Source organism: Nerophis lumbriciformis, linkage group LG19 (assembly GCF_033978685.3).
Source record: "Nerophis lumbriciformis linkage group LG19, RoL_Nlum_v2.1, whole genome shotgun sequence".
In the NCBI taxonomy this organism is placed as follows: Eukaryota; Metazoa; Chordata; class Actinopteri; order Syngnathiformes; family Syngnathidae; genus Nerophis; species Nerophis lumbriciformis.
In genome coordinates, this window is record NC_084566.2 from 25641735 (window position 1) to 25668295 (window position 26561).

General features: G+C 41.8%; 2 protein-coding genes across 6 annotated transcripts in view; one reads left to right on the forward strand and one right to left on the reverse strand.

Annotated features, from left to right (window-relative positions):
• Positions 1–11585, forward strand: part of LOC133618594 (disco-interacting protein 2 homolog C-like) — an 83023-nt gene extending 71438 nt beyond the window's left edge. The window contains exons 27-38 of one of the 2 annotated variants that reach the window (XM_061979103.2): positions 1663–1774; positions 1883–1992; positions 6606–6736; positions 6807–6975; positions 7063–7233; positions 7682–7711; positions 8054–8115; positions 8185–8242; positions 10191–10265; positions 10330–10504; positions 10568–10691; positions 10798–11585. In XM_061979103.2, the coding sequence (XP_061835087.1) occupies positions 1663–1774; positions 1883–1992; positions 6606–6736; positions 6807–6975; positions 7063–7233; positions 7682–7711; positions 8054–8115; positions 8185–8242; positions 10191–10265; positions 10330–10504; positions 10568–10691; positions 10798–11050 (1470 nt within the window). In that variant the 3' untranslated portion in view covers positions 11051–11585. The remainder of the gene's footprint in view (positions 1–1662; positions 1775–1882; positions 1993–6605; positions 6737–6806; positions 6976–7062; positions 7234–7681; positions 7712–8053; positions 8116–8184; positions 8243–10190; positions 10266–10329; positions 10505–10567; positions 10692–10797) is intronic. The other variant, XM_061979104.2, reaches the window with a different exon arrangement.
• A 3557-nt stretch (positions 11586–15142) lies between these two features.
• Positions 15143–26561, reverse strand: part of zmynd11 (zinc finger, MYND-type containing 11) — a 28391-nt gene continuing 16972 nt past the window's right edge. For all 4 annotated transcript variants that reach the window (XM_061979098.2, XM_072915221.1, XM_061979099.2 and 1 more), the window contains 4 exons: positions 20829–20903; positions 17721–17999; positions 17452–17637; positions 15143–16601 (listed from right to left, as the gene is read on the reverse strand). In XM_061979098.2, the coding sequence (XP_061835082.1) occupies positions 16479–16601; positions 17452–17637; positions 17721–17999; positions 20829–20903 (663 nt within the window). In that variant the 3' untranslated portion in view covers positions 15143–16478. The remainder of the gene's footprint in view (positions 16602–17451; positions 17638–17720; positions 18000–20828; positions 20904–26561) is intronic.

The window sequence follows — 26561 nt, forward strand, 5'->3', positions numbered from 1 at the left end:
TAGTCAACAATTATTTTTTGGACTAGTCAGCATAATTTTGGGGGGGATTAGTCAACGATTGTTTTTTTGATTAGTCAACTAGTGAACGATTATTTTTCCATTAGTCCACTAGATTTTTATTTTTTTTATGATTATTAAGCGAATATTCAAATGTAATTACTAAATAATTAAATTACTGAGGACCTAATTTACTACAAAAAGTGTATTTTCACAGTGAAAAATGAATAAAGACTAAAGGAGAACTGCACTTTTTTTGGGAAGTTTGCCCATCATTCTAAGTTTTTATGTGAGACAAGCACACATGAGATTTTCTTTTTTATGCATTCAAACACAGAAATAAACGCCTATAAAGCGCTGTAAAAACATCCGAAAAGTGCTGCGATTGAGTTAACGCTTCATAATTTGCCACCTCAGTAGAATGCATGTCCACCTCTCGCACAGTCACTACAGAAAAAAACATTATGTGAGTCATGTAATATTCTACGAGAATTTGGCAGGAATTCTCCAGCCTGGCGCTGGTTAGTTCTAGCTTTACTGACTCTTCACCCGGGCTGACAGACACTGTAATTGCCTGTGTCCGAGCTTGCCCTAGTGTAGTTAGTCGAGTGTGACTCAACCAGTAATCTATGTTCCTAGCAAGAAAGATGGCGCCTTCCTGGTTAAGGTGAAGGCAATCCCTTCTCAGCAGGCCTGGTTTGCCCAAGAAAGAGGGCCAATGATTAATAAACGTTAGTCCCCGTTCTCTACAAAAACTAGCCAACTACTTGTTAAGCGAAACTGATCTGCTATACCTCTCATCATTCATTTCCTCTCGCAGGCAGGCGGCCTGAGGCAAGTACTCGATGCCGAAACATTCATTCATTCATTTTTTATCTCCTTCATTGATGTGCATTTTTAAACAATAGACAATTCAACTCTAACAACAAAACACATATGCTTGAGAAGGAACAGGATGAAGAAAATCTTATATTTCCTGCCCCCTTCAACATAATAAGTAGTTAATAGATAGCCCAGATTCACAAGCATACAAACCAACCAAATACATCCAAATATAATGAAAACAAACAAAAAACACACACAAAAAAACAAGTGCAAAAACTTAATGAAGTACAAACCGAACAAAAAATAATATACACCTCACGGGATGACACAAAACAAATACAAAACCAGACAAAAAAATAAGTAAAATAATAAATATAAAGCAAAATGTAAACACTTACGGCTGTCCATATGATGTTATTGTTCTGTCTTTATGTATTTTTTTCAATTGGAATATATTTCTACAATCTTTTATCTCATTGTACATCTTTCTAGCGGGATTACAAATCTGTTCATCTTTACAATTATTTTGTAGTAACAATAAGAAAAATATCAATGTCATCATGCTAGCATTGATAATATACTGATATTATACTAAGAATGGATACTATGGGTATGTAGATCGATCCACCCATGCTCAATATTAAAAGTCGGCAGCCTGCTTAACCATTTTTGTGGAACATTCTCTCTTGTGAAAATAGATTAAGCAACGCATCGACAATAACAAATCTCTGTCGACAAGTTTTTATTATCAGTTATGTCGACTAATTATGATTCTGCAATTTGATCATATTGGCTCTGTCACTACTAAACATGACTGTGTATTGTTGTGTTGTTGCGCAGGTGAGTCGTTCCGTGTGCGTGATGACCACACAGGCTATATCCAAGCTGCTCAGGTCAAAAGAAGCGTCGGCTGCGGTGGACGTGCGAACATGGCCGCCTGTCCTGGAGACAGGTAACATCCTAAGATGCAAACGACCTAACGTGTAAAAAAAAAAGAAAAAAGAAAAAAGCACATCAACATGCAGACTTCATGTTAATCTGTTTGTTGTGTTTTTTTTAGATGATCTGCCAAAGAAGAAAGTCCCTGTGCTCTTTAAACCTTCCAGCCCTGACACGCTAGCATACCTGGATTTTAGTGTGTCCACCACTGGCATGCTAGCTGGAGTCAAAGTATACCCAACACACACACACACACACACACACACACACACACACACACACACACACACACACACACACACACACACACACACACACACACACTTGTTGCAAAGACCAGGGGTCTCAAACTCAATTTACTTGCGGGCCGCGGGGGGCGGAGTCTGAGTGAGGCTGGGCTGCATCAGCTATCCCACAAGAAAAGCTTTGTTAAAAAAAAAAATAATGAGATGAAAAATAAATAAACAAATTAATAAATAATAATAGAATAAGTAAATAGATGTTTGGGGATGTGGAGTGTATTTTAATTCCGCTTGGTGTCACTGTCGTGTTTAGCCAACGCATGGAGAACGTCTCGATGCACGGAAAACGTCATTTCCGCAATCCATCCATTCTACAGCTTGTCCCTTTTTTGGGGTTGCGGGGGGTGCTGGAGCCTATCTCAGCTGCATTCGGGCAGAAGGCGGGGTACACCCTGGACAAGTTGCCACCTCATCGCAGGGCTAACACAAATAGACAGACAACATTCACACTCACATTCACACACTAGGGACCATTTAGTGTTGCCAATCAACCTATCCCCAGGTGCATGTTTTTGGGTACCCGGAGGGAACCCACGCAGTCACGGGGAGAACATGCAAACTCCCGAGCGCAGGATCGAACCCAGGACTACTCAGGACCTCCGTATTGTGAGGTACATGCACTAACCCCTGTACCACCGTGCTGCCATTTCCACAATCTGCGTCATTTCCGCTTTTCCTGTTCAGCAGCACGGCAGTCGGCGGATAATAGCTGGGAAGCAGTTTCTTTTTTTGTGCTCGATGTCCATGTCTGTATGATGACATGAACAGAGATGGTAGAAAGTACCGGGATTGCGAGCGCGAAAAGGCGACTGCTCCCGGAGTGTTATCCGCCGTGCTGTTACTCAAAAAAGAAGCAGAAATGAAACTGTGCTGTCGTTGTTGTACCTTGAACCCTTGAAATCAAATAAAAATATATGTGGTGTTCATCGTGTGAGGCAATGCAAACACAATGCGAATAGTGTGATGCAAATATAAATTACTGACACCCAAATAACGGTGTGACCCATAGGCGCCAACCCACGTGAAATTTATATGTCACTGAGCAAAAACTGCGCATGCTCATAAAAGTAGCGTCAGTTTTACCGGCCGTCCGAACATCCTTTGATTGATTGATTGAGACTTTTATTAGTAGATTGCACAGTACAGTACATATTCCGTACAGCTGACCACTAAAAGGTAACACCCGAATAAGTTTTTCAACTTATCTTAACTTAATCAATTCATGGTACAAATATATACTATCAACATAATACAGTCATCACACAAGTTAATCATCAGAGTATATACATTGAATTGATTACAATATTTACAATCCGGGGGGTGGGATGTGGAGGGGTTGGGGTGGGGGTGGGGGGGTTAGGTTTGGTTGATATCAGCACTTCAGTCATCAACAATTGTATCATCTGAGAAATGGACATTGAAACAGTGTAGGTCTGACTTGGTAGGATATGTACAGCGAGCAGTGAACACAGTGAGCTCAGAAAGCATAAGAACAAGTATATACATTTGATTATTTACATTTGATTATTTACAATCCGGGGAGGTGGGATGTGGTGGGGAGAGGGTGTTAGTCTAGGGTTGTAGTTGCCTGGAGGTGTTCTTTTAGTGAGGTTTTGAAGGAGGATAGAGATGCACTTTCTTTTACACCTGTTGGGAGTGCATTCCACATTGATGTGGCATATAAGGAGAATGAGTTAAGACTTTTGTTAGATCGGAATCTGGGTTTAACGTGGTTTTTGGAGCTCCCCCTGGTGTTGTGGTTATGGCGGTCATTTACGTTATGGAAGTAGTTTGACATGTACTTCAGTATCAGGGAGGTGTAGCGAATGTAGATCGGCCCCTATGGTGTGAACCTATAATTGGTCCCGATATCGGGGACTGTTTTTGCCAAAGGATCGGTGTCGCTATGTGACTGCAGACTACATTAGGTTACATTGAGTTCTTTACTTTTCTTTTATCCCGCATCACTTTGATGACATTTGTCAAGGAGGGACATACAGTATATACGTGTCACACTCGCTGTGACACAAGTTGAGTCAGTTGTATTGTTTTGGGATTTTTCCTGTTGTCTTTAATGTAGTGGCTGCTTATGTTTTTGTGTGGAGGCGGACCTGCGGGACACCCACAGCTGATTCTAATCAACCCTACCTATTTATTCCCATCAGTTGTTTATTGCTGGTTATTGTTTGATGCCGCACGCTCCGCTTCACGTCCCCGGCTTGGTAAAGACCAGTCTGTCCTGCGCCTTCCTACCCGTTTGCCTTTTCATCGTGTTTTGTGATTTTGTGCCTCAGCATTTTTTTGCAGTGCCTTTTTGTCTATTGGCACCGTAGTTTTTTAATCATTGACAACGTGGACAATAAAGTTCTTGTCACACTCACCGCTCTTGTCATCGGTGCATTTTGGGATCCACCAGAGTAAACCACGAAATATACGTATAATGTCCCGCTGGGTAGCAACTTGAATAACTTTTTTTTGGAAGTTGTGTGCCCAATAGAAACGAGGCAGCCAGCCAGGCACGGAAGAAAACTCTCCATGGCAACGCTGCTGTAACTTTTACTCAGTGACTACGTTTACACTGCAGGCCAAAGTGACCTAAATCAGTTTTTTTTAATATGATTTTTTTCCATCTGTTTTCACTGCAAGTAAAATTTGTTTTTCTTTCATCAGACTCCAATGTAAACACGCACGGGCCCCAATCTGGCTCCAATGTGGCCTTGACATCACTTGCATGCGCACTTCGATAAAGTGAAAGCAAAGGAAGTTGACCGGGGGGAAGTCGCTACTACTACAAAATAAAATAAAATGAGTGTTTTTTTACGTGAAAGTAAATGAAAGTAATATAATGTATGAATGGACGACTTGTCCAGGGTGTGCGCCGCCTTCCGCCCGAATGCAACTGAGATAGGCTCCAGCACCCCCCGCGACCCCGAAAGGGACAAGCGGTAGAAAATTGATGGATGGATAGATGTATATAGTGTGATATATTTGGGAGGGTTGTAATCTTTTCATGGCTGTTAAGAAGAGGAGACATCAGCATGGATCTAGAGGAGCTTTATTTTTCAACTCACATGTAAGCAAATGTGCCACAACGTCAACACCGGTCCTTCAACAATTGAGATTTCTTCCAAATCCAAATATATATTCGTATATTACATGTAGACTATTATTTGTGCACTATTGACAAGTAGAGATGTCCGATAATATCGGGCTGCCGATATTATCGGCCGATAAATGCTTTAAAATGTAATATCGGAAATTATGGGTATCGGTATCGGTTCGGAAATGATCGGTATCGGTTTCAAAAAGTAACATTTATGACTTTTTAAAACGCCGCTGTACGTAGTGGTACACGGACGTAGGGAGAAGCACAGAGCGCCAATAAACCTTAAAGGCACTGCCTTTGCGTGCCGGCCCAATCACATGATACCTACGGCTTTTCACACACACAAGTGAATGCAAAGCAAACTTGGTCAACAGCCATACAGGTCAAACTGAGGGTGGCCGTATAAACAACTTTAACACTGTTACAAATATGCGCCACACTGGTAACCCACACCAAATAAGAATGACAAACACATTTCGGGAGAACATCCGCACCGTAACACAACATAAACACAACAGAACAAATACCCAGAACCCCTTGCAGCACTAACTCTTCCAGGACGCTACAATATATTGTAGAGTTGAGTTATTTTGGAAAACATTGTTACATTGATTAATGCATCCAGCGGGGCATTGCAACAAAATTAGGCATAATAATGTGTTAATTCCACGACTGTATATATCGGTATCGGTTGATATCGGAATCTGTAATTAAGAGTTGGACAATATCGGGATATCGGCAAAAAAGCCATTATTGGACATCTCTATTGACAAGTGATGCACCGAAAATGTGGTCGTCTTAAATAAAAACCGAAACCGGATGTTGTGATGAAATATCCATCGCTCGCCCAAAGCTGACGAAAAAAATCACATTCAGGTCATAGTGACTTCACACTGAAGTCACTTTTGACAAGATCAGATTCCAATCGAATTCAGGTCTACCTCCTGATGTGGCCTGAATCTGATGCCAAAAGATCAGATTGGAAGCACTTTGGAGCGTTTAGACTGGCAAAAAACCCCCTCTGGTTTGTGTCAATTGACGGCAAAAAAAATTCCGATTTGGTGTGCAGTGTAAATGAGGCCATTGAGAAATGTTTCTCTGCTCGCATCAAGCCCGGTCGATGTCCCGCCCCAGCCATATGCCCCACTGTGATTGGTAGGTTCGTTCAGCTCCGCACACAACAGTGTAAAGCGCCATTCATGTAAAACCAGCGTGCCGCACTAACATTACACCCCCATATTAAGGTGGGGGCCGCAAAATATCGTCTCGGGGGCCACGAGTTTGAGACCCCTGGTATAGACACTTACAGGTGTAGTGCAAGTATGAATGTGCTAAAATACACATTTACACATATACTTTACAAACATGTGACTTTTTATAATAAGTGTGTGTGTGTGTGTGTGTGTGTGTGTGTGTGTGTGTGTGTGTGTGTGTAGATGTCCCACACAGCCACCAGTGCCTTCTGTCGCTCCATCAAACTTCAGTGTGAGCTGTACCCGTCCAGGGAGGTGGCCATCTGCCTCGACCCGTACTGTGGCCTGGGTTTTGTCCTCTGGTGCCTTTGCAGGTGTGTCAGTAATACACAACACCTGGCGTGTCTTTGTATCACAAAGTAATTTGTGTGTGTGTGTGTGTAGCGTGTACTCGGGTCATCAGTCCATTCTGATCCCGCCGTCCGAGCTGGAGGTCAACCCGTCGTTGTGGTTGTGGGCCGTCAGCCATCACAAAGTCCGAGACACGTTCTGCTCGTACAGCGTCATGGAACTGTGCACCAAAAGTTTGGGCCTGCAGACCGACGCCCTTAAGGTAAAGATCACGGCGCCCCCGCCACAAATGTCCACGCCTCTTCCAGACCCCCAATCACACCTCACCTTGCCCTGTGGTGTCTCCAAGGTCCGGGGCTTGGACTTGTCCCGCGTGAGGACCTGCGTGGTGGTCGCCGAGGAGCGACCCAGGACCACTTTGACGCAGTCCTTCTCCAAACTTTTCAAAGACTTGGGACTCCACCCCCGGGCCGTCAGCACGTCTTTCGGCTGCCGAGTCAACCTGGCCGTCTGCCTGCAGGTCTGTGTCACCTTTGACCTTTGATCACATGACATGCCAGCTCACAGGAAGTGATCCCTTTCCGTTGACATCCATCTCATACTTGGCGCCACCTTCTTTGTCATCGGTAACCATGACAACATTTTGCCTGTTACTATGACAGCACTTTCATCATCAACACCACTCCGCCCTGTTTCTTGTTTCATCTGTTACCATGACGACGTAACACTTGACCCCGCCTACTTCATAATCTTGGAAACTGTGCTTCATTTCCCACTATGATGTCATACCCCGCCTTTCTGGCCTCATTTGTATCCATGGCAACACTAATGTCCCCGCCTTCTTCACCATTGGTCACCATGAGAACAAACGCCACCTGTCTCCGTCGCCTTGTCCTTCCTTGTTTAGTGCGTTACCACGGCAACATATCTCACGTTCCTCCTTGCTCCTCCTCTTTGTGCTGCTACAGCCACACAGGCTGGGACAGTCGGCCAATCAGGTAGGGATACACCATCAAGCTCCGCCTCTCTACCAACCCCTCCCATCAACACTCAGGCAGGTTATAATCAATTAAACATAATAGTAATAATAAAAAAATAAAGATACAAAAATAATTAATCAAGTAGCAAAAAAAAAAGTTTTTTGTTTTTTGTGGGCGTGGCTTAGTGTCAATAGAGCAGTTTAATGGAGGAGGAGCGAGGGGAGGAATCACCTCCATGACATGATGATGATGATGATGTCATCAGTGCCTCTTAAAAATATGCCAGCAAGTTGTAAACAGACAACACAACAAATGGTCGTGTTTTTTTGTGTGCATTAAATCTTGTGGGGTGTTCCTCAGGGAACGTCTGGTCCCGACCCGACGACAGTCTTTGTCGACATGAGGGCGCTGCGTCACGACAGGTGAGCTAATGCTCGCGAGCTAATGTTCGCTTCTTGAGAGGTTGTGTGTGACGTGTTGTTGTTGTTCAGGGTGCGACTGGTAGAGCGGGGGTCACCTCACAGTCTGTCCCTCATGGAGTCCGGCAAGGTGAGCCTGTTGGTTTTGGATTTTTTCAATTTGATTTCAATTTTGGAAATTAGTTTTTCAATAATTATCTTTTGAGCGTGTTGGTTTTGAAATTTTTATTTATATTTTAAATATTATTTTCCATCCATCCATCCATTTCTACCACTTGTCACTTTCAGGGTGGCAGGGGGTACAGGAGCCTAATGTATTTTTTAATTATTAAAATTGTTTTGATTGTATTGGTTTCACATATTTTATTAATTTTCTTTTCTTTTATTTCATTTAATGAAAATGTATATTATTTTTTTTTGAGCATGTTTTGAATTTTGCATTTATTCTTTAAATGCTATTTTAATTTTTTTCATCATTTATTCATTTTTTAATGTGTTGGTTAAATATATTTGTTTTTTTAAATGTGGATTTATTTTTAAAAGTATTTGTAAAATGATTATTCATTGAGTGTGTTGGTTTTGAATGTTCTAATTATTTTTTTAATTTGATAAAAGTTCTTCAAAAAGTTAATTTTTTTTAGAATGTTGGTGTTGAGATTTTCAAATTATTCTTGACATTTTATAAATTAAAAAAAATTTAATTATTTTTTTAATTAAATGATTTAATGTTTTAGTTTTTTTAGCTTATTGTTTTTTAATCTTTTTGATGTTATTCAAATTAAAAAAACATTTTTATAATAATTTATTGTGTATTCTTTTGAATTTATTTATTTTTTAAGTGTTCTTTTAACTTTTTAATTATTTTTTAAATTATTGTTATTTTCAGAGTGATGGTTTAGCATATTTTATTAATTTTCTTTTATTTAATTTAATGAAAATGTATGTTTTTTTTTTAGCATGTTTTGAATTTTGCATTTATTCTTTAAATGCTATTTTAATTTGTTTCATCATTTATTATTTATTCATTTTTTAACGTGTCGGTTAAATATATTAGTTTTTTTAAATGTGGATTTATTTTTAAAAGTATTTGTAAAATGATTATTCATTGAGTGTGTTGGTTTTGAATGTTCTAATTATTTTTTTAATTTGATAAAAGTTCTTCAAAAAGTTTTTTTTTTTTTTAGAATGTTGGTGTTGAGATTTTTAAATTATTCTTGACATTTTATAAATTAAAACAATTTTTTTTTTTAATTAAATGATTTAATGTTTTAGTTTTTTTTTAGCTTATTGGTTTTTAATCTTTTTGATGTTATTCAAATTAAAAAAACGTTTTTATAATAATTTATTGTGTATTCTTTTGAATTTTTTTTTTTTAAGTTTTCTTTTAACTTTTTAACATATTTTTTAAATTGTTATTTTCAGAGTAATGGTTTAGCATATTTTATTAATTTAATTTAATTTAATTTAATGAAAATATTGTATTTTCTTTTTTTGAGCATGTTTTGAATTTTGCATTTATTCTTTAAATGCTATTTTAATTTGTTTCATCATTTATTATTTATTAATTTTCTAACGTGTCGGTTAAATAAATTTGTTTTTTTAAATGTGGATTTATTTTTAAAAGTATTTGAAAAATGATTATTCATTGAGTGTGTTGGTTTTGAATGTTCTAATAATTTTTTAAATTTGATAAAAGTTCTTCAAAAAGTAAATTTTTTTTAGAATGTTGGTGTTGAGATTTTTAATATATTCTTTACATTTTATAAATTAAATTTTTTTAAATTTTTTATTAAATGATTTAATGTTTTTTTTTTTTTTTTAGCTTATTAGTTTTCAATCTTTGATGTTATTCAAATTAAAACAACATTTTTATAATAATTTATTGTGTATTCTTTTGAATTTATTTATTTATTAATTTTTAACTTTTTAAATAATTGTTTTAATTATTGTTATTTTCAGAGTGATGTTTTTTTCTAAATTTGTATTAAAATGTATACAATTATTTTCTTAACAATTCATATTTTTTGAGCATGTTTGTTTTAACGTGTTAAAAGAAGTAACCGATATTCTTTAATTAGATACTTCCGGGTGTTCGCATCATCATCGCCAACCCGGAGACCAAGGGACCAATGGGGGAGTCTCACCTGGGCGAGGTAAGTCTGACATGTCAGCGATGCCGCGGGTAGAAACGCTTATAGGTGAAAATTGCGTGCGCAGATTTGGGTGCAGAGCGGACACAATGCCAGCGGCTACTTCAGCGTCTACGGCGACGAGGCGCTGCACTCGGACCACTTCAATTCCCGACTCAGCTTCGGAGACACGCAAACTGTGTGGGCTCGAACGGGATACCTGGGCTTCCTGCGCAGGACCGAGCTCACCGATGCCCACGGAGGTCAGGAAACGACTTTTATTTTGTTACGTAAACGCTTTAAGCGACTTCCTGTTTGTGCTTCAGAGCGCCACGACGCTCTGTACGTGGTGGGCGCCTTGGAGGAGGCCATGGAGCTCCGAGGGATGAGGTACCACCCCATCGACATCGAGACCTCCGTCATCAGGACGCACAAGAGCATCACCGAGTGGTGAGACCCAGTATTACATCCTACCAGAGGGGGAGGGAAGTGACCATATTTGGGCACTAAAGGAAACGTACAATTAGAATGCCAACGAGCCAGATTGTTTACGCAGCGCCGTGTTCACGTGGACCAACCTGCTGGTGGTGGTGGTGGAGCTGGACGGCTCGGAGCACGAGGCTCTGGACTTGGTGCCGCTGGTGACCAACGTGGTCCTGGAGGAGCACTACCTGATCGTGGGCGTGGTGGTGGTGGTGGACATCGGCGTCATTCCCATCAACTCCCGCGGGGAGAAGCAGCGCATGCACCTGCGCGACGGATTCCTGGCTGATCAGCTCGACCCCATCTACGTGGCCTACAACATGTAGCGCCCCCCTGTGGACTGTCGTGGAAGCGAATGGACAATGGATGTTTTTTTGGGACGGTTTTAAAAAAGGTTGTAAAAAAAAAAAAAAAGTGGCCAATTTGAAGCCCCGAATTCAGCCTGACAGGCGACTCCCGGTTTCTTTTTGCACTTTGAGGCCACTTTTCTTACCAAAAAACGTGATTCTAACATTCAAAAAGTCCCCTTGGATTTCTTATTTGTTCTGTTTAAAGTCAGCTCCAAAAGCTTTCTGCTGTTTTACAACGACAAAACAAACCTTTTTGTAGCCTCCTTACCCGGAAGAGGTTTTGATACAAGTCCTCTGCTTCATTTCTTATTTTTTTACCTACAAACCTGCGCTCATTTGCATACTCGACCAGCCGCAGCCTTCGACCTATCATGTAAGTATGTACAAAAATGACAAGTCATTTAATTTATTTTGCCTCTTTTTGCAAGTCAGCGACGACACTTATAAGAATGTTTCAAACAATCACGTTTATTACGAAAAATAAAAAATATATGATTATTTTACACTTCAAGCCTCGTAGTCTTCCACGTTTGTTTCATTCTATTTGTCACTCGCTGACCTCTAGCGGTCACTACAGGAATGACTATACGTTAAAGTCTTCAAATGCCTCCTTTGGAAAAAGTGCAACTTTGTTACATCACAAAAAAAATCAGGTTAGAGAAGTATATGTGGACATTTTGACACATTTTATTTTAGAAAAAGAAAAAAGCACTTTGTTCACCTTTTTTTTTTGTTAAAATCGTTTTATTGGACTAATGTCAGTTTTGACAATAAAAAAATAAACATTCAGTCAATCAATCCTTTATTGTCATTGCCATAATAACGTCTATTGCTTAAATCAAGGATGTCATATCGCAATCATGGCTGCTTGTAAAATTGAATATATCAATATAAGGATTTGCCTAATGATGCCTATGCATTTGATTACATTATATATATATATGAATAATGTATTTTTACTTAAGAAATTTTGGTTTTACAGGAAAACCCCTTCTGCTTGCCAAAAAGCAAATATGTGAAACAATTTTTGAAATTAGTTTTTAATAATTATTAAGTTTTGATTTCATGCGGACGCTGTATCGATCCGTTGTGGTGAAGAAGGAGCTAAGCCGGAAGGCAAAGCTCTCAATTTACCGGTCGATCTACGTTCCCATCCTCACCTATGGTCATGAGCTTTGGGTTATGACCGAAAGGACAAGATCACGGGTACAAGCGGTCGAAATGAGTTTCCTCCGCCGGGTGGCGGGCCTCTCCCTTAGAGATAGGGTGAGAAGCTCTGCCATCCGGGGGGAGCTCAAAGTAAAGCCGCTGCTCCTCCACATCGAGAGGAGCCAGATGAGGTGGTTCGGGCATCTGGTCAGGATGCCACCCGAACGCCTCCCTAGGGAGGTGTTTAGGGCACGTCCGACCGGTAGGAGGCCGCGGGGAAGACCCAGGACACGTTGGGAAGACTGTCTCCCGGCTGGCCTGGGAACACCTCGGGGTCCCACAGGAAGAGCTGGACGAGGTGGCTGGGGAGAGGGCAGTCTGGGCTTCCCTGCTTAGGCTGCTGCCCCCGCGACCCGACCTCGGATAAGCGGAAGAAGATGGATGGATGGATGGATGGATGGATGGATGGAGTTTTCATTTTGAATTTATTTTGTAAATGTTATTTTATTAATGTTTGACTGCGTTTTTTTTTAGAAATTTTTATTTATTCTTTAAATGTTATTTAACATTTGGTAAAAAATGTGAATTGTTTTTAATGTGTAGGTTTATTTATTTTTGTATTAATTTTTTTTTTGAGCACATTGGTTTAGAATTTTTTGTTTTTATTTTAAATATTACAGGTTATTTTTTGTGTTTATTTAGAATATTTTTTTATTTTTCTAAACTTTAATTACACTTTCTTCGAGTGTGGAATTTTATTTTGAATTTGAATTTTCTATTTATACTGGACACCGGCAGTGAGGGATGCCGTCAAGCTGAAGGAGTCCTATCGGGATCTTTTGGCTCATAGGACTCCTGAGGCAGCGGACAGGTACCGACAGGCCAAGCGGTGTGCGGCTTCAGCGGTCGCAGAGGCAAAAACTCGGACATGGGAGGAGTTCGGTGAGGCCATGGAAAACGACTTCCGGACGGCTTCGAAGCAATTCTGGACCACCATCCGCCGCCTCAGGAAGGGGAAGCAGTGCACTATCAACACCGTGTATGGTGAGGATGGTGTTTGCTGACCTCGACTGCGGATGTTGTGGATCGGTGGAGGGAATACTTCGAAGACCTCCTCAATCCCACCAACACGTCTTCCTATGAGGAAGCAGTGCTTGGGGAGTCTGTGGTGGGCTCTCCTATTTCTGGGGCTGAGGTTGCTGAGGTAGTTAAAAAGCTCCTCGGTGGCAAGGCCCCAGGGATAGATGAGATCCGCCCGGAGTTCCTTAAGGCTCTGGATGCTGTGGGGCTGTCTTGGTTGACAAGACTCTGCAGCATCGCGTGGACATCGGGGGCGGTACCACTGGATTGGCAGACCGGGGTGGTGGTTCCTCTCTTTAAGAAGGGGAACCGGAGGGTGTGTTCTAACTATCGTGGGATCACACTCCTCAGCCTTCCCGGTAAGGTCTATTCAGGTGTACTGGAGAGGAGGCTATGCCGGATAGTCGAACCTCGGATTCAGGAGGAACAGTGTGGTTTTCGTCCTGGTCGTGGAACTGTGGACCAGCTCTATACTCTCGGCAGGGTCCTTGAGGGTGCATGGGAGTTTGCCCAACCAGTCTACATGTGTTTTGTGGACTTGGAGAAGGCATTCGACCGTGTCCCTCGGGAAGTCCTGTGGGGAGTGCTCAGAGAGTATGGGGTATCGGACTGTCTGATTGTGGCAGTCCGCTCTCTGTATGATCAGTGCCAGAGCTTGGTCCGCATTGCCGGTAGTAAGTCGGACACGTTTCCAGTGAGGGTTGGACTCCGCCAAGGCTGCCCTTTGTCACCGATTCTGTTCATAACTTTTATGGACAGAATTTCTAGGAGCAGTCAAGGCGTTGAGGGGATCTGGTTTGGTGGCTGCAGGATTAGGTCTCTGCTTTTTGCAGATGATGTGGTCCTGATGGCTTCATCTGGCCAGGATCTTCAGCTCTCACTGGATCGGTTCGCAGCTGAGTGTGAAGCGACTGGGATGAGAATCAGCACCTCCAAGTCCGAGTCCATGGTTCTCGCACGGAAAAGGGTGGAGTGCCATCTCCGGGTTGGGGAGGAGATCTTGCCCCAAGTGGAGGAGTTCAAGTACCTCGGAGTCTTGTTCACGAGTGAGGGAAGAGTGGATCGTGAGATCGACAGGCGGATCGGTGCGGCGTCTTCAGTAATGCGGACGCTGTATCGATCCGTTGTGGTGAAGAAGGAGCTGAGCTGGAAGGCAAAGCTCTCAATTTACCGGTCGATCTACGTTCCCATCCTCACCTATGGTCATGAGCTTTGGGTTATGACCGAAAGGACAAGATCACGGGTACAAGCGGCCGAAATGAGTTTCCTTTGCCGGGTGGCGGGGCTCTCCCTTAGAGATAGGGTGAGAGGCTCTGTCATCCGGGAGGAGCTCAAAGTAAAGCCGCTGCTCCTCCACATCGAGAGGAGCCAGATGAGGTGGTTCGGGCATCTGGTCAGGATGCCACCCGAACGCCTCCCTAGGGAGGTGTTTAGGGCACGTCCAACCGGTAGGAGGCCGCGGGGAAGACCCAGGACACGTTGGGAAGACTATGTCTCCCGGCTGGCCTGGGAACGCCTCGGGGTCCCACAGGAAGAGCTGGACGAGGTGGCTGGGGAGAGGGCAGTCTGGGCTTCCCTGCTTAGGCTGCTGCCCCCGCGACCCGACCTCGGATAAGCGGAAGAAGATGGATGGATGGATGGATGGATATTTATACTTTAAATTGCCAAGTTATAGTTCGATTGTTTTTTGTTTTGAATTATTATATTTATTCAAATATTTCTAATTACTTTCTGAAAGTGTTGAAATTTGTATTTATTTCTAAAATTGTATTACAACTTTAAAAATAATGTTCTGAATTATTTGTTTCCACTGGAGACATTTGGCCAACAAGCAACCAGTGAGACTTGGTGATACATTTATTTGCTCCATGTTAGCACATAGAATAGATTATATACATATTGCTAGCTAGAGCAACAGAAAGATGTGACGAGTATAACTTTGTCTTTATGATTACTACAAAGTCTTTATAACAATGAGCAGTCGGCTTTACAAAACTAAAAAAAAACAAACAAACACTTTGTGCTCACTTTGCATAAGTCTTCAATCAAACGAAGGCGAGGATGCTGAAAAGGCGCGGTCTTTCTCATGCACGTGCACGCTGGAATAACGGGTGGAAGAGGACCAGGTACTCATCAGAGAAAGGTCAAAGTGGAGACGTGAAACCAAGAGGAGAGCAGCAGGTCGTCATAGCAACAGGAGAGGCTGATGCAAGCACGTGTGACGTCATTTACAGAAGTACACACATGACGCAGGACACGTTATTTACACGTAGTGCAACGGCCTTGAAGACCCCCGACGCCGCAACATTTAGTCCTGAAAAGTCTGATTTACAGTTGGAAGTTGACAACTTCCAGGAAGCTGAGAGAAGCCAAAAGGCGAAAAAAAAAAAAAAAAAAGCTTGACCGTTTATGTAAATCTTCCAATAGCAGCTCCTGTCTCAGCATCCTGACTTGGCTTGGAAAAGGCTTTGACACATACTTCACAATAAAAGCAGACTTTTGCGTCATGGTGTGGCCCTATTAGAAGAGTTACGGTAACAACGTTAAAAAAAAAAAAAAGTCCTATTCAGTCAGTCTTCATCACAGAGGAAACACTTTGAAGAGGTTTAGGGCGCCACCTGGTGACGCCATGGACGAACAGCATCAAGGTTGTCATTTGGTTTAACATGGTGATTATCGTACTGTAGTGTTACCATGGAGACAAATGTTTAAAAAAACAAAACATTGTTATGACAACGTTGTGCAGTTAAAGAAAACATGCACAATAAAGTGAAACATTAATAATAAATTCTAAGATTTGTTTCGCGACCCTGTCCCCAATAAATGATCCGATTAAAAAAGGTGCTGTGTCGTCGGTTCATTGTCGTCTTTTTTCACATTTTGTGTTTTATATCCCCTTGAAATAGTTTTTTTTTTTTTTTTTTTTTAAAAGGAAAGAAGTTAATGCTGCACGCTTAAATAACATCCTGTCACACATCTCTGTGACAGAAACTACATTTAAGAAAATGAAATCGCCAGAAAAATCACCTTAAATAAAAAAAATAATACAATGTTTAAAAGATGGGAGTCACAAAGGAAGAAGGTCAGTTTGTGTGTGTGTGTGTGTGTGTGTGTTGCAGTCACTGACGACCGGAGGGGCTAAAATCCAATGGCGTGCTGAGAGGGTAAGGCTAGTTCATCTCTTCCTGCGACAGGTGCGCTTGTGGTCGGCGTGCCAGTGCTCCTGCTGACACTTGATGGAGCAGTAGGAGGTGTTCCAGCAGCAGTGGTACATGGCCTCCTCCTCGCAGTTGTAACACTGACACACACACACACACACACACACACACACACACACACACACACACACACACACACACACACACACACACACACACAGGTTATCATTTGGAATGGGGACCAAGTTTATGATCATTATTTGTGGGGACCACCCTTTCTACAGGTTGTGGAGGCATAAAAAAAAGTTAGCTCATACACGTCTATAAATCTCTGGATTGATGAAGTAATGTGCTGATCATTCTTACTGGGGACCCTGGGGAAAAAGAGTTAATATGGTTCATGGGGACCAAATTTAAATAATCTTGCATAATTCACACACATTTGTACGTGACTACTGAGGACCATTTACAAAAAAAAGAAGTTCCAATTAAATATGACATGATCCTCAGAATACAGCACTATAGCTGTCCTCTTATAGGAAGTTTCACCACTTAAATGTTAAAGCAAATCCTGCATCTTCTGTGACATTACTGAAAACTGCTATTTAGCAGTAATGAAGTTGTCTGCAACTCCAACTACCATATATAGACGGATGGGAAATTCTGAATGTGAATCATACTTTAAGGTAATAATGTTTTATAATCATGCTGTATGAAAATGTCATTCTAAGGAACACTAAACCAGATTTTGTTTTTGGAAAAATATATTAGTTTTAACTAAGGATGGATACCATACAGAATCACAATAATGCCAGAATGGATCTGACTATATCATTTAAAAAGGTTTCCCTTTAAGGGACCTGTTTTTTTCTAAAGGTGACTGTGTAAACAGAGCGATGTCCCCATTAAGTAAGCATTGCCAGAACACAAACACACACAAGTAGGAGGGGAGCGGATAGTGAAAGAGGTCCATCAGGTTGGTTGACTCACCCACTGTTTCTTCTTGGTCTGCGAGATGAGTTGTTTGTGTTGGCTCACCAGCTTCTTCACTTCCTCCACCAGCTCCTCTTTGCACTTGTCCTTCACCTGCTTGCACTTCCTGTCCATCTCCGCCTGAGCCCCGCCCACCGCCTTGCCCACCGCCTGCCGCTTCTCCTCCTCCATTTCCGCCCGCAGCTTGACCGACACGAGGAACACGTTATTCCTTCTCCGCTAACCTGCGTTTGTTTACAAATGTAAGAAAAAAAACACGGAGTCACCTTCTCCAGAGCTTCCCGGACCACTCGCTCCGTCTCCCTCTTGTTGTCGGCTTTCATCATCTCCTTGACGTCGCTGAACACCTTGGTGTACTTTTCGTGGCACATGTTCTGGCAGGCGCCGTCGGAGGCGGTTTGCGTGCCGCGGTGCAGCGTGCGAGGCGACCCCCCGCTGGCCTTCTTGGTCTGCGTGGACACCGACAGCCTCTCAGGCTGCGGTGGCGCCGACGACACGGGGATCTCCTGACTGGAGCTGACTGCCTCCATCTCGGGTTCCGGGTCCTGGTGGGAAAAGAAAGTTCTAGAATGGTGAATTGAAGATGGTGTGGTCTCACCAACGCAACTATGCCATAGAACAGACCTGGGCAAATTAAGGCCCGGGGGCCACATGCGGCCCGTTAAGCTTTTCAATCTGGCCTGCCGGACATTCCCAAATAACTTTTTTAGATCTTTAACATGGAAACTGTAGCTGCCATTATGATGAGCAGTGATGTTTTCAAATTACCATAAGTCTTGAACTATACAACGTATTTCAATGGTTGGAATCTGCGCTTTTGCATGATATTTTAGTGACTAGTGTTGTCCTGATACCAATATTATTTCGGTACTTTTCGATACTTTTCTAAATAAAGGGGACCAGAAAAAATTGCATTATTGCCTTTATTTTAACAAAAAATCTTAGGTTGTGGCGGGCCGGTACTTTTCAGAGGCGGTATAGTACCGAATATGATTCATTAGCAGCTAAATGAACACTTAATGTCTAACAATCTCTGTGAACCTTTTCAATCCGGTTTCAGGGCAAATCACTCTACGGAGACAGCCCTCGCAAAAATGACTAATGATCTACTGCTAACGATGGATTCTGATGCGTCATCTATGTTGCTGCTTCTTGATCTTAGCGCTGCTTTCGATACCGTCGATCATAACATTTTATTAGAGCATATCAAAACACGTATTGGTATGTCAGACTTAGCCTTGTCGTGGTTTAACTCTTATCTTACTGACAGGATGCAGTGCGTCTCCCATAACAATGTGACCTCGGACTATGTTAAGGTAACGTGCGGAGTCCCCCAAGGTTCGGTTCTTGGCCCTGCACTTTTTAGTATTTACATGTTGCCGCTAGGCGACATCATACGCAAATACGGTGTTAGCTTTCATTGCTATGCTGATGACACCCAACTCTACATGCCCCTAAAGCTGACCAACACGCCGGATTGTAGTCAGCTGGAGGCGTGTCTTAATGAAATTAAACAATGGATGTCCGCTAACTTCTTGCAACTCAACACTAAGAAAACGGAAATGCTGATTATCGGTCCTGCTAAACACCGACATTTATTTGATAATACCACCTTAACATTTGACAACCAAACAATAACACAAAGCGACTCAGTAAATAATCTGGGTATTATCTTCGACCCAACTCTCTCCTTTGAGTCACACATTAAGAGTGTTACTAAAATGGCCTTCTTTCATCTCCGTAATATCGCTAAAATTCGTTCCATTTTGTCCACTAGCGACGCTGAGATCATTATTCATGCGTTCGTTACGTCTCGTCTCGATTACTGTAACGTATTATTTTCGGGTCTCCCTATGTCTAGCATTAAAAGATTACAGTTGGTACAAAATGCGGCTGCTAGACTTTTGACAAGAACAAGAAAGTTTGATCATATTACGCCTATACTGGCTCACCTGCACTGGCTTCCTGTGCACTTAAGATGCGACTTTAAGGTTTTACTACTTACGTATAAAATACTACACGGTCTAGCTCCGTCCTATCTTGTCGATTGTATTGTACCATATGTCCCGGCAAGAAATCTGCGTTCAAAGAACTCCGGCTTATTAGTGATTCCCAGAGCCCAAAAAAAGTCTGCGGGCTGTAGAGCGTTTTCTATTCGGGCTCCAGTACTATGGAATGCCCTCCCGGTAACAGTTAGAGATCCTACCTCAGTAGAAACATTTAAGTCCCATCTCAAAACTCATTTGTATACTCTAGCCTTTGAATAGCCCCCCTTTTTTTAGACCAGTTGATCTGCCGTTTCTTTTCTTTTCTCCTCTGCTCCCCCCTATCCCTTGTGGAAGGGGAGACACACAGATCCGGTGGCCATGGATGGGGTGCTGGCTGTCCGGGGTCGGGACCCGGGGTGGACCGCTCGCCTGTATATCGGTTGGGAACATCTCTGCGCTGCTGACCCGTCTCCGCTCGGGATGGTTTCCTGCTGACCCCACTGTGGACTGGACTCTTACTGTTATGCTGGATCCACTATGGACTGGGCTCTCACAATATTATGTTAGACCCACTCGACATCCATTGCATTCGGTCTCCCTAGAGGGGGGGGGGGTTACCCACATATGCGGTCCTCTCCAAGGTTTCTCATAGTCATTCACATCGACGTCCCACTGGGGTGAGTTTTTCCTTGCCCTTATGTGGGCTATACCGAGGATGTCGTTGTGGCTTGTGCAGCCCTTTGAGACACTTGTGATTTAGGGCTATATAAATAAACATTGATTGATTGATTGATTGATTAGTATCGTGGTAGTATACTAATACCCGTATACTGTACAACCCTACTAGTTACTATGGTAATCAACGTCACAGCAGGTCGGACGAGGCACCAAGCAGTGTGGGTGGGGAGCGTTTCCACAGAGTGTTTCCAGAGCGGCCAGCCTGAAATCCGGGTGTCAGGGACAGACGCGGAAGGAGATTTTTACAGCAAAGTTCTAAAGCTTAGTGATGTATCAGAGTGTATGTTTTTTGTTTTTTTACCCTTCGCATTCATATTTCTCTGTTTTTGTTGCATTTGGCTTGATTGTAAAATATGTCGATTGAGAGGGGGTGTGATGTTCATATGTTCTCAATATTCAGGGTTTTATCGTTCATAGAAAAATAAAAAATTCCATTCTGTTTTTAAGACGGTCTGTCATAAAAATTTTAGCATTCAATCAGACTTTATTGTGAGGTTTCGTATTAGTTTTCCTAAAAATAGATATACCGGCCCCCAGACACATTTTTTTCTCTAAATTTGGCCCCCCGAGTCAAAATAATTGCCCAGGCCTGCCATAGAACTATTGATCATCAATGACTAGTCTTGATTGATCAAAAAGCAAACATACGCTAGCTTCTTCTTTGGGTTCCACCTGTTGACTTCGACGACTTTTCTTGGCTTTCGGCTCATGGCTGCCTTTCATCTGGAGGAAGAAACCATTTCAATAAATGTATGACAGACAATTCAATTTAGCTCAGGGGCCGCATGGAGGAAAATCTATTCCCAAGTGGGCCGGAATGGTAAAATCATGGCATGATAACTTAAAAATAAAGACAACTTCAGGTTGTTTTACTTTGGCCAAAAATAGAAAAACACATTATGAAAACGTACAAATAATCCTCTGGACAAAACACTTCAAATTTGTTGAAAATTCTGAGGAAATTGGTGCAGCTTCAAAAACACAATGAGCTTAGACTTGGTATCAGTGTATCTACAAAACCAGGATTAAACTTTAAGTCACAGTGTTTCTGGAATTGAACAAAAACACAACATGTAAACTCTTCCAGATATCAAATACATCCTTTGTCATGTCTACGTATCAATCTAGAGCTAACTCAACAAACCGTATGAAACGGAGGTAAAAATGATTCAAATGGGTTAAGTTCACGTTTGTCGTGTTTGACAGAGATATTTTGGGGCAACGAGGGTGCCAAATGATGATGTGTTCGAAGCAGAAGACCGAAAACGGCAATGTCAGAATTATTGTATCTAAGTTATCACAAAACTGTGTTGAAATGAGTTCCCGGCGAGAAGACAAAAGCTGTCTTTGAACCTACCAAGCAGAAGGCTTGTAAAACTCCACTGTGTAGGATGGGAAGCAACATGAAGGTGTTCTGTTTCTTTCATGTATTGTAATTAACAGAAAGATATTGTCGTGACCCAAGAACTACAAAGCGGTGAGGAAGCAGGGCCTGACTCCCCTCAAGGCAACCTTTTCAGTGAACTGTTTTACGATCTTTTCGGTGAACTGTTTTACGACCTTTTCTTTGAACTGTTGTAATCAAAGGTGATGGCTGTTTACGACCCATGTCCCTTAGAAACAGCTGTTGCCATGTAATCAGGGAAAGTCCAAATAAAAGAGGTGGCGTACAATCTTTCGCCAGAGCGTGCTGCAGACTGTACAAGAGTACAGCCCAGACGTCTCTCCTCAAATTGAGCCAAATTTAATTCTGTCTCTGTTTAATTCTTTGCTTCTTGTCTTGTTTAATAGATGTCATCAGTGTTTGAACCTGACAGGCGGGTTTTAAGTTTCATGTGAGTCGAGGAGGAGGAGCCAAAGTCCCCCTTTACTGTGTACTTCTTGCTTGGCCTCGGTATAAACCGTTTGCTTGCCTAACAGAATTGCTGTTGTGACATCCAGTGGACACATTTAGAACAGCAGTCTCTTTCGTTCCAAAAAATAAAAAAAGTAGTTAATTTCTATACTTGGCAAACTCATCACACGAGCCGGATAAAGCCTGTTCGCGGGCCTGATTCGGCCCGCGGGCCGTACATTTGAACCCACAGACATGGAACATTAACTCAGTGACCATGAAGAGCTTCCCATACATTTACTTAATGTGGTGGACTGACACTGATACATTCGGAATGCCACAGAAAAATGTGATAGATTTGCCGCCATCCGGCTCCCGGACAAACACATTATAGAACTGTCTGAGTGACTTGTACTTACAAATACAGACAGTAGATGGCGTTACTCGTCAGAGAACCATTAGCTTGTTTTAAGTAGAACTACACTTTTTTTTAAACTTTTTAGGTCTATCACTCACAAACATTATGTAAGACAAGAACACATATGCTTGACTTTTTTATGCATTCTAACCAGCAGAAGTCAGCTAATGATGGAGGTAATGGAATTTGCGCTATACTGCCTATGAAGCACTCTGAAAATCATCCAAAACCTTTCTCAACGTTTTATATACACACTAGGTATATATGTAATGTAGTAACAGACACATTCATAATAACAAAGTATTTACGTATTTTGATCATGTTACGCATATGGCGGCATATTCATTTTACAGACGCATCACAACGTTCTCTGTTTCCTTCAACAACACTACCAATAATGGCAGACTTCATGAGACGACGACAACTACTTTGGTACAAAAAATGATCCAAAGCCTTATATTTTTTAGCCTGAATATACGGAGGATGAGCTACAAGTTTTAGAAGCTGTGTGATAAGCAGATCCAGCAAGTAGCACTATTGCTAAGTGCTAATGTAACGCAGGTGTCAAATCCATACCTTTTGCAGTGACTGGTATGATCTTGCTTTCTATTTACTCTTTGCGCTCTTCCTAGTCACGTGACCGCCACAGTCCAATCAGCTTTGGTTATATGCCGGTAGCAGGAAGTGACTGGTATGCTCTTGCTTCCTATTACTCTTTGAGCGCTGTGCACACTTCCTAGTCACGTGACCGCCACGGTCCAATTAGCTGTGCTTATAAGCCGGTAGCAGGAAGTGGCCAGTAGACAGAACTTGAGGGGAAACCGGTTGTATTTCTGCTCGAGGTAGGTTTTTATTCTCGTTTTCACCTGAAATATTGTGCTGACTGAATCTAAACTAAAATGCCTATTTGTAACTTTATACAGCCGACTACCAGCGCCGGAGTTTTTTCTCATTAAGCTGTGTGTGACTAGAAGAGTTGGTGAGTCCATATTTATGAAAGTAGCACCTTTAGCATTTATCTTTTTACGATTGTTTTCATTGCAACAGTCTTTGTAGCATATTCTCAATCGTCCATATACAAGGTTTATGATTTAAACCTTTGATAACTATTTGTGTATTGAATGTACTTTTAAATGTGTTTTGATAATAAGCACGTTTAGTGCACTGACTGCTTTGTATAGGTCATATTTATGCTGCTAATAGTTATTTTAGCATTTTATTGCATATTGTGATTCTGACATGTTTATTGATTTATATTGTACAATATTGAGGAAAGAACTAGAACATATTCTGTATACTTTATAATACAATTAGTGTTATTTAAAGAAGATATTTTGTGTACACATGGATTTATAAGAATGGTCCTGGCTCTTACACAGGCCAGGCTTCTCTTTTTGATGGCGAGCTAAGGAAAAGAAACATCTAGTCCAAGGATCGTTCTTGGAGGATTCTAGCCAGGAACCCCACCACCTGTTCTGTCTTGGCGGGTAGAAGGCTCTCGAGCCGACCCTTTACATTTTTCCATCTTAACCTGCAGCACATGGACTGTGCGGCCATCCTTTTTTTCAAGAACTTTATTAAGTCTGAACTGAGACTTTTTACAAGATCCAGAGACACTAAGTAATGGACTTAGAATTGTATATACCGGTATGTATATAGTAACTGTGTTGTTTTCCAAATTACTTTCATGTTGAATGGCCATTCAACTCATTGTTGTGTATATATCTGCTGTCCATCACAAATTCTTTAATACACGGTGTCAACCAAACTGCCTCCTCTCTCCCAGTCGAAACCCTAGTCTCTGTTCCTAGCCCATAACACCCCATATACAGTGGGGCAAAAAAGTATTTAGTCAGCCACCAATTGTGCAAGTTCTCCCACTTAAAATTATGACAGAGGTCTGTAATTTTCATCATAGGTACACTTCAACTGTGAGAGACAGAATGTGAAAAAAAATCCAGGAATTCACATTGTAGGATTTTTAAAGAATTTATTTGTAAATTATGGTGGAAAATAAGTATTTGGTCAATAACAAAAATTCAACTCAATACTTTGTAATATAACCTTTGTTGTCAATAACAGAGGTCAAACGATTACTATAGGTCTTTACCAGGTTTGCACACACAGTAGCTGGTATTTTGGCCCATTCCTCCATGCAGATCTTCTCGAGAGCAGTGATGTTTTGGGGCTGTCGCCGAGCAACACGGACTTTCAACTCCCTCCACAGATTTTCTATGGGGTTGAGGTCTGGAGACTGGCTAGGCCACTTCAGGACTTTCAAATGCTTCTTACGGAGCCACTCCTTCGTTGCCTGGGCGGTGTGTTTGGGATCATTGTCATGCTGGAAGACCCAGACACGTTTCATCTTCAAAGCTCTCACTGATGGAAGGAGGTTTTGGCTCAAAATCTCACGATACATGGCTCCATTCATTCTATCCTTAACACGGATCAGTCGTCCTGTCCCCTTAGCAGAAAAACAGCCCCAAAGCATGATGTTTCCACCCCCATGCTTCACAGTAGGTATGGTGTTCTTGGGATGCAACTCAGTATTCTTCTTCCTCCAAACACGACGAGTTGAGTTTATACCAAAAAGTTCTATTTTTGTTTCATCTGACCACATGACATTCTCCCAATCCTCTGCTGTATCATCCATGTGCTCTCTGGCAAACTTCAGACGGGCCTGGACATGCACTGGCTTAAGCAGGGGGACACGTCTGGCACTGCAGGATTTGATCCCCTGTCGGCGTAGTGTGTTACTGATGGTAACCTTTGTTACTTTGGTCCCAGCTCTCTGCAGGTCATTCACCAGGTCCCCACATGTGGTTCTGGGATTTTTGCTCACCGTTCTCATGATCATTTTGACCCCACGGGATGAGATCTTGCATGGAGCCCCAGATCGAGGGAGATTATCAGTGGTCTTGTATGTCTTCCATTTTCTGATAATTGCTCCCACAGTTGATTTTTTTCACACAAAGCTGCTTGCCTATTGTAGATTCACTCTTCACAGTCCGGTGCAGTTCTACAATTGTTTTCCTGGTGTCCTTCGACAGCTCTTTGGTCTTGGCCATAGTGGAGTTTGGAGTCTGACTGTTTGAGGCTGTGGATAGGTGTCTTTTATACAGATAACGAGTTCAAACAGGTGCCATTAATACAGGTAACGAGTGGAGGACAGAAGAGCTTCTTAAAGAAGAAGTTACAGGTCTGTGAGAGCCAGAGATCTTCCTTGTTTGAAGTGACCAAATACTTATTTTCCACCATCATTTACAAATAAATTCTTTAAAAATCCTACAATGTGAATTCCTGGATTTTTTTTTCACATTCTGTCTCTCACAGTTGAAGTGTACCTATGATGAAAATTACAGACCTCTGTCATCATTTTAAGTGGGAGAACTTGCACAATCGGTGGCTGACTAAATACTTTTTTGCCCCACTGTATATATTGCATTGATTTGTAGCACATATAGGTTACACTAAACAAGAAATACAAATTATGAACATAATCAAATAATTACAATGTCTACTCTCACTGAGATGCCGACTGATGGGATGTTCATAGCTTCCCGTTTAGATGAAGAATTAATCATAAACCTCACATAGGTTAAAAAAAAAAGGTGGGCACAAAGGATTTTTGTGTCTTTCTCACCATTTCTGGGTCTAAGTTAAACTTCTCGAAATATTAAGTTAAAGTTAAGTTAAAGTACCAATGATTGTCACCAGTGTTGGGACTAACGCGTTACAAAGTAACGCGTTACTGTAACGCCGTTACTATCGGCGGTAACTAGTAATCTAACGCGTTATTTTTTATATTCAGTAACTCAGTTACCGTTACTACATGATGCGTTACTGCGTTATTTTTTATGTAGTATCGGCTAGAAACTGAGAAGATCTGAGTGTTGCAGCGCTGCTGAAGAGGCGACAAAAAAGAGGCGCGCCGCGCGCTGTCTGTGTGTACGTGTGTGTGTGCGTGTGCGTGTGTGTGTGTGGGAGGGGGCGTGTCTGTGTCTACTATCAAGACGTCATGGCGAACCCCGAAGCCGAGTTTCTTAAAATGGAGATATTTTCAGTACGTTTCTTTTATCGACCACAAAGAAAAGAACATTTTAGTTGAATGTAAGTTTCAAATATGGTG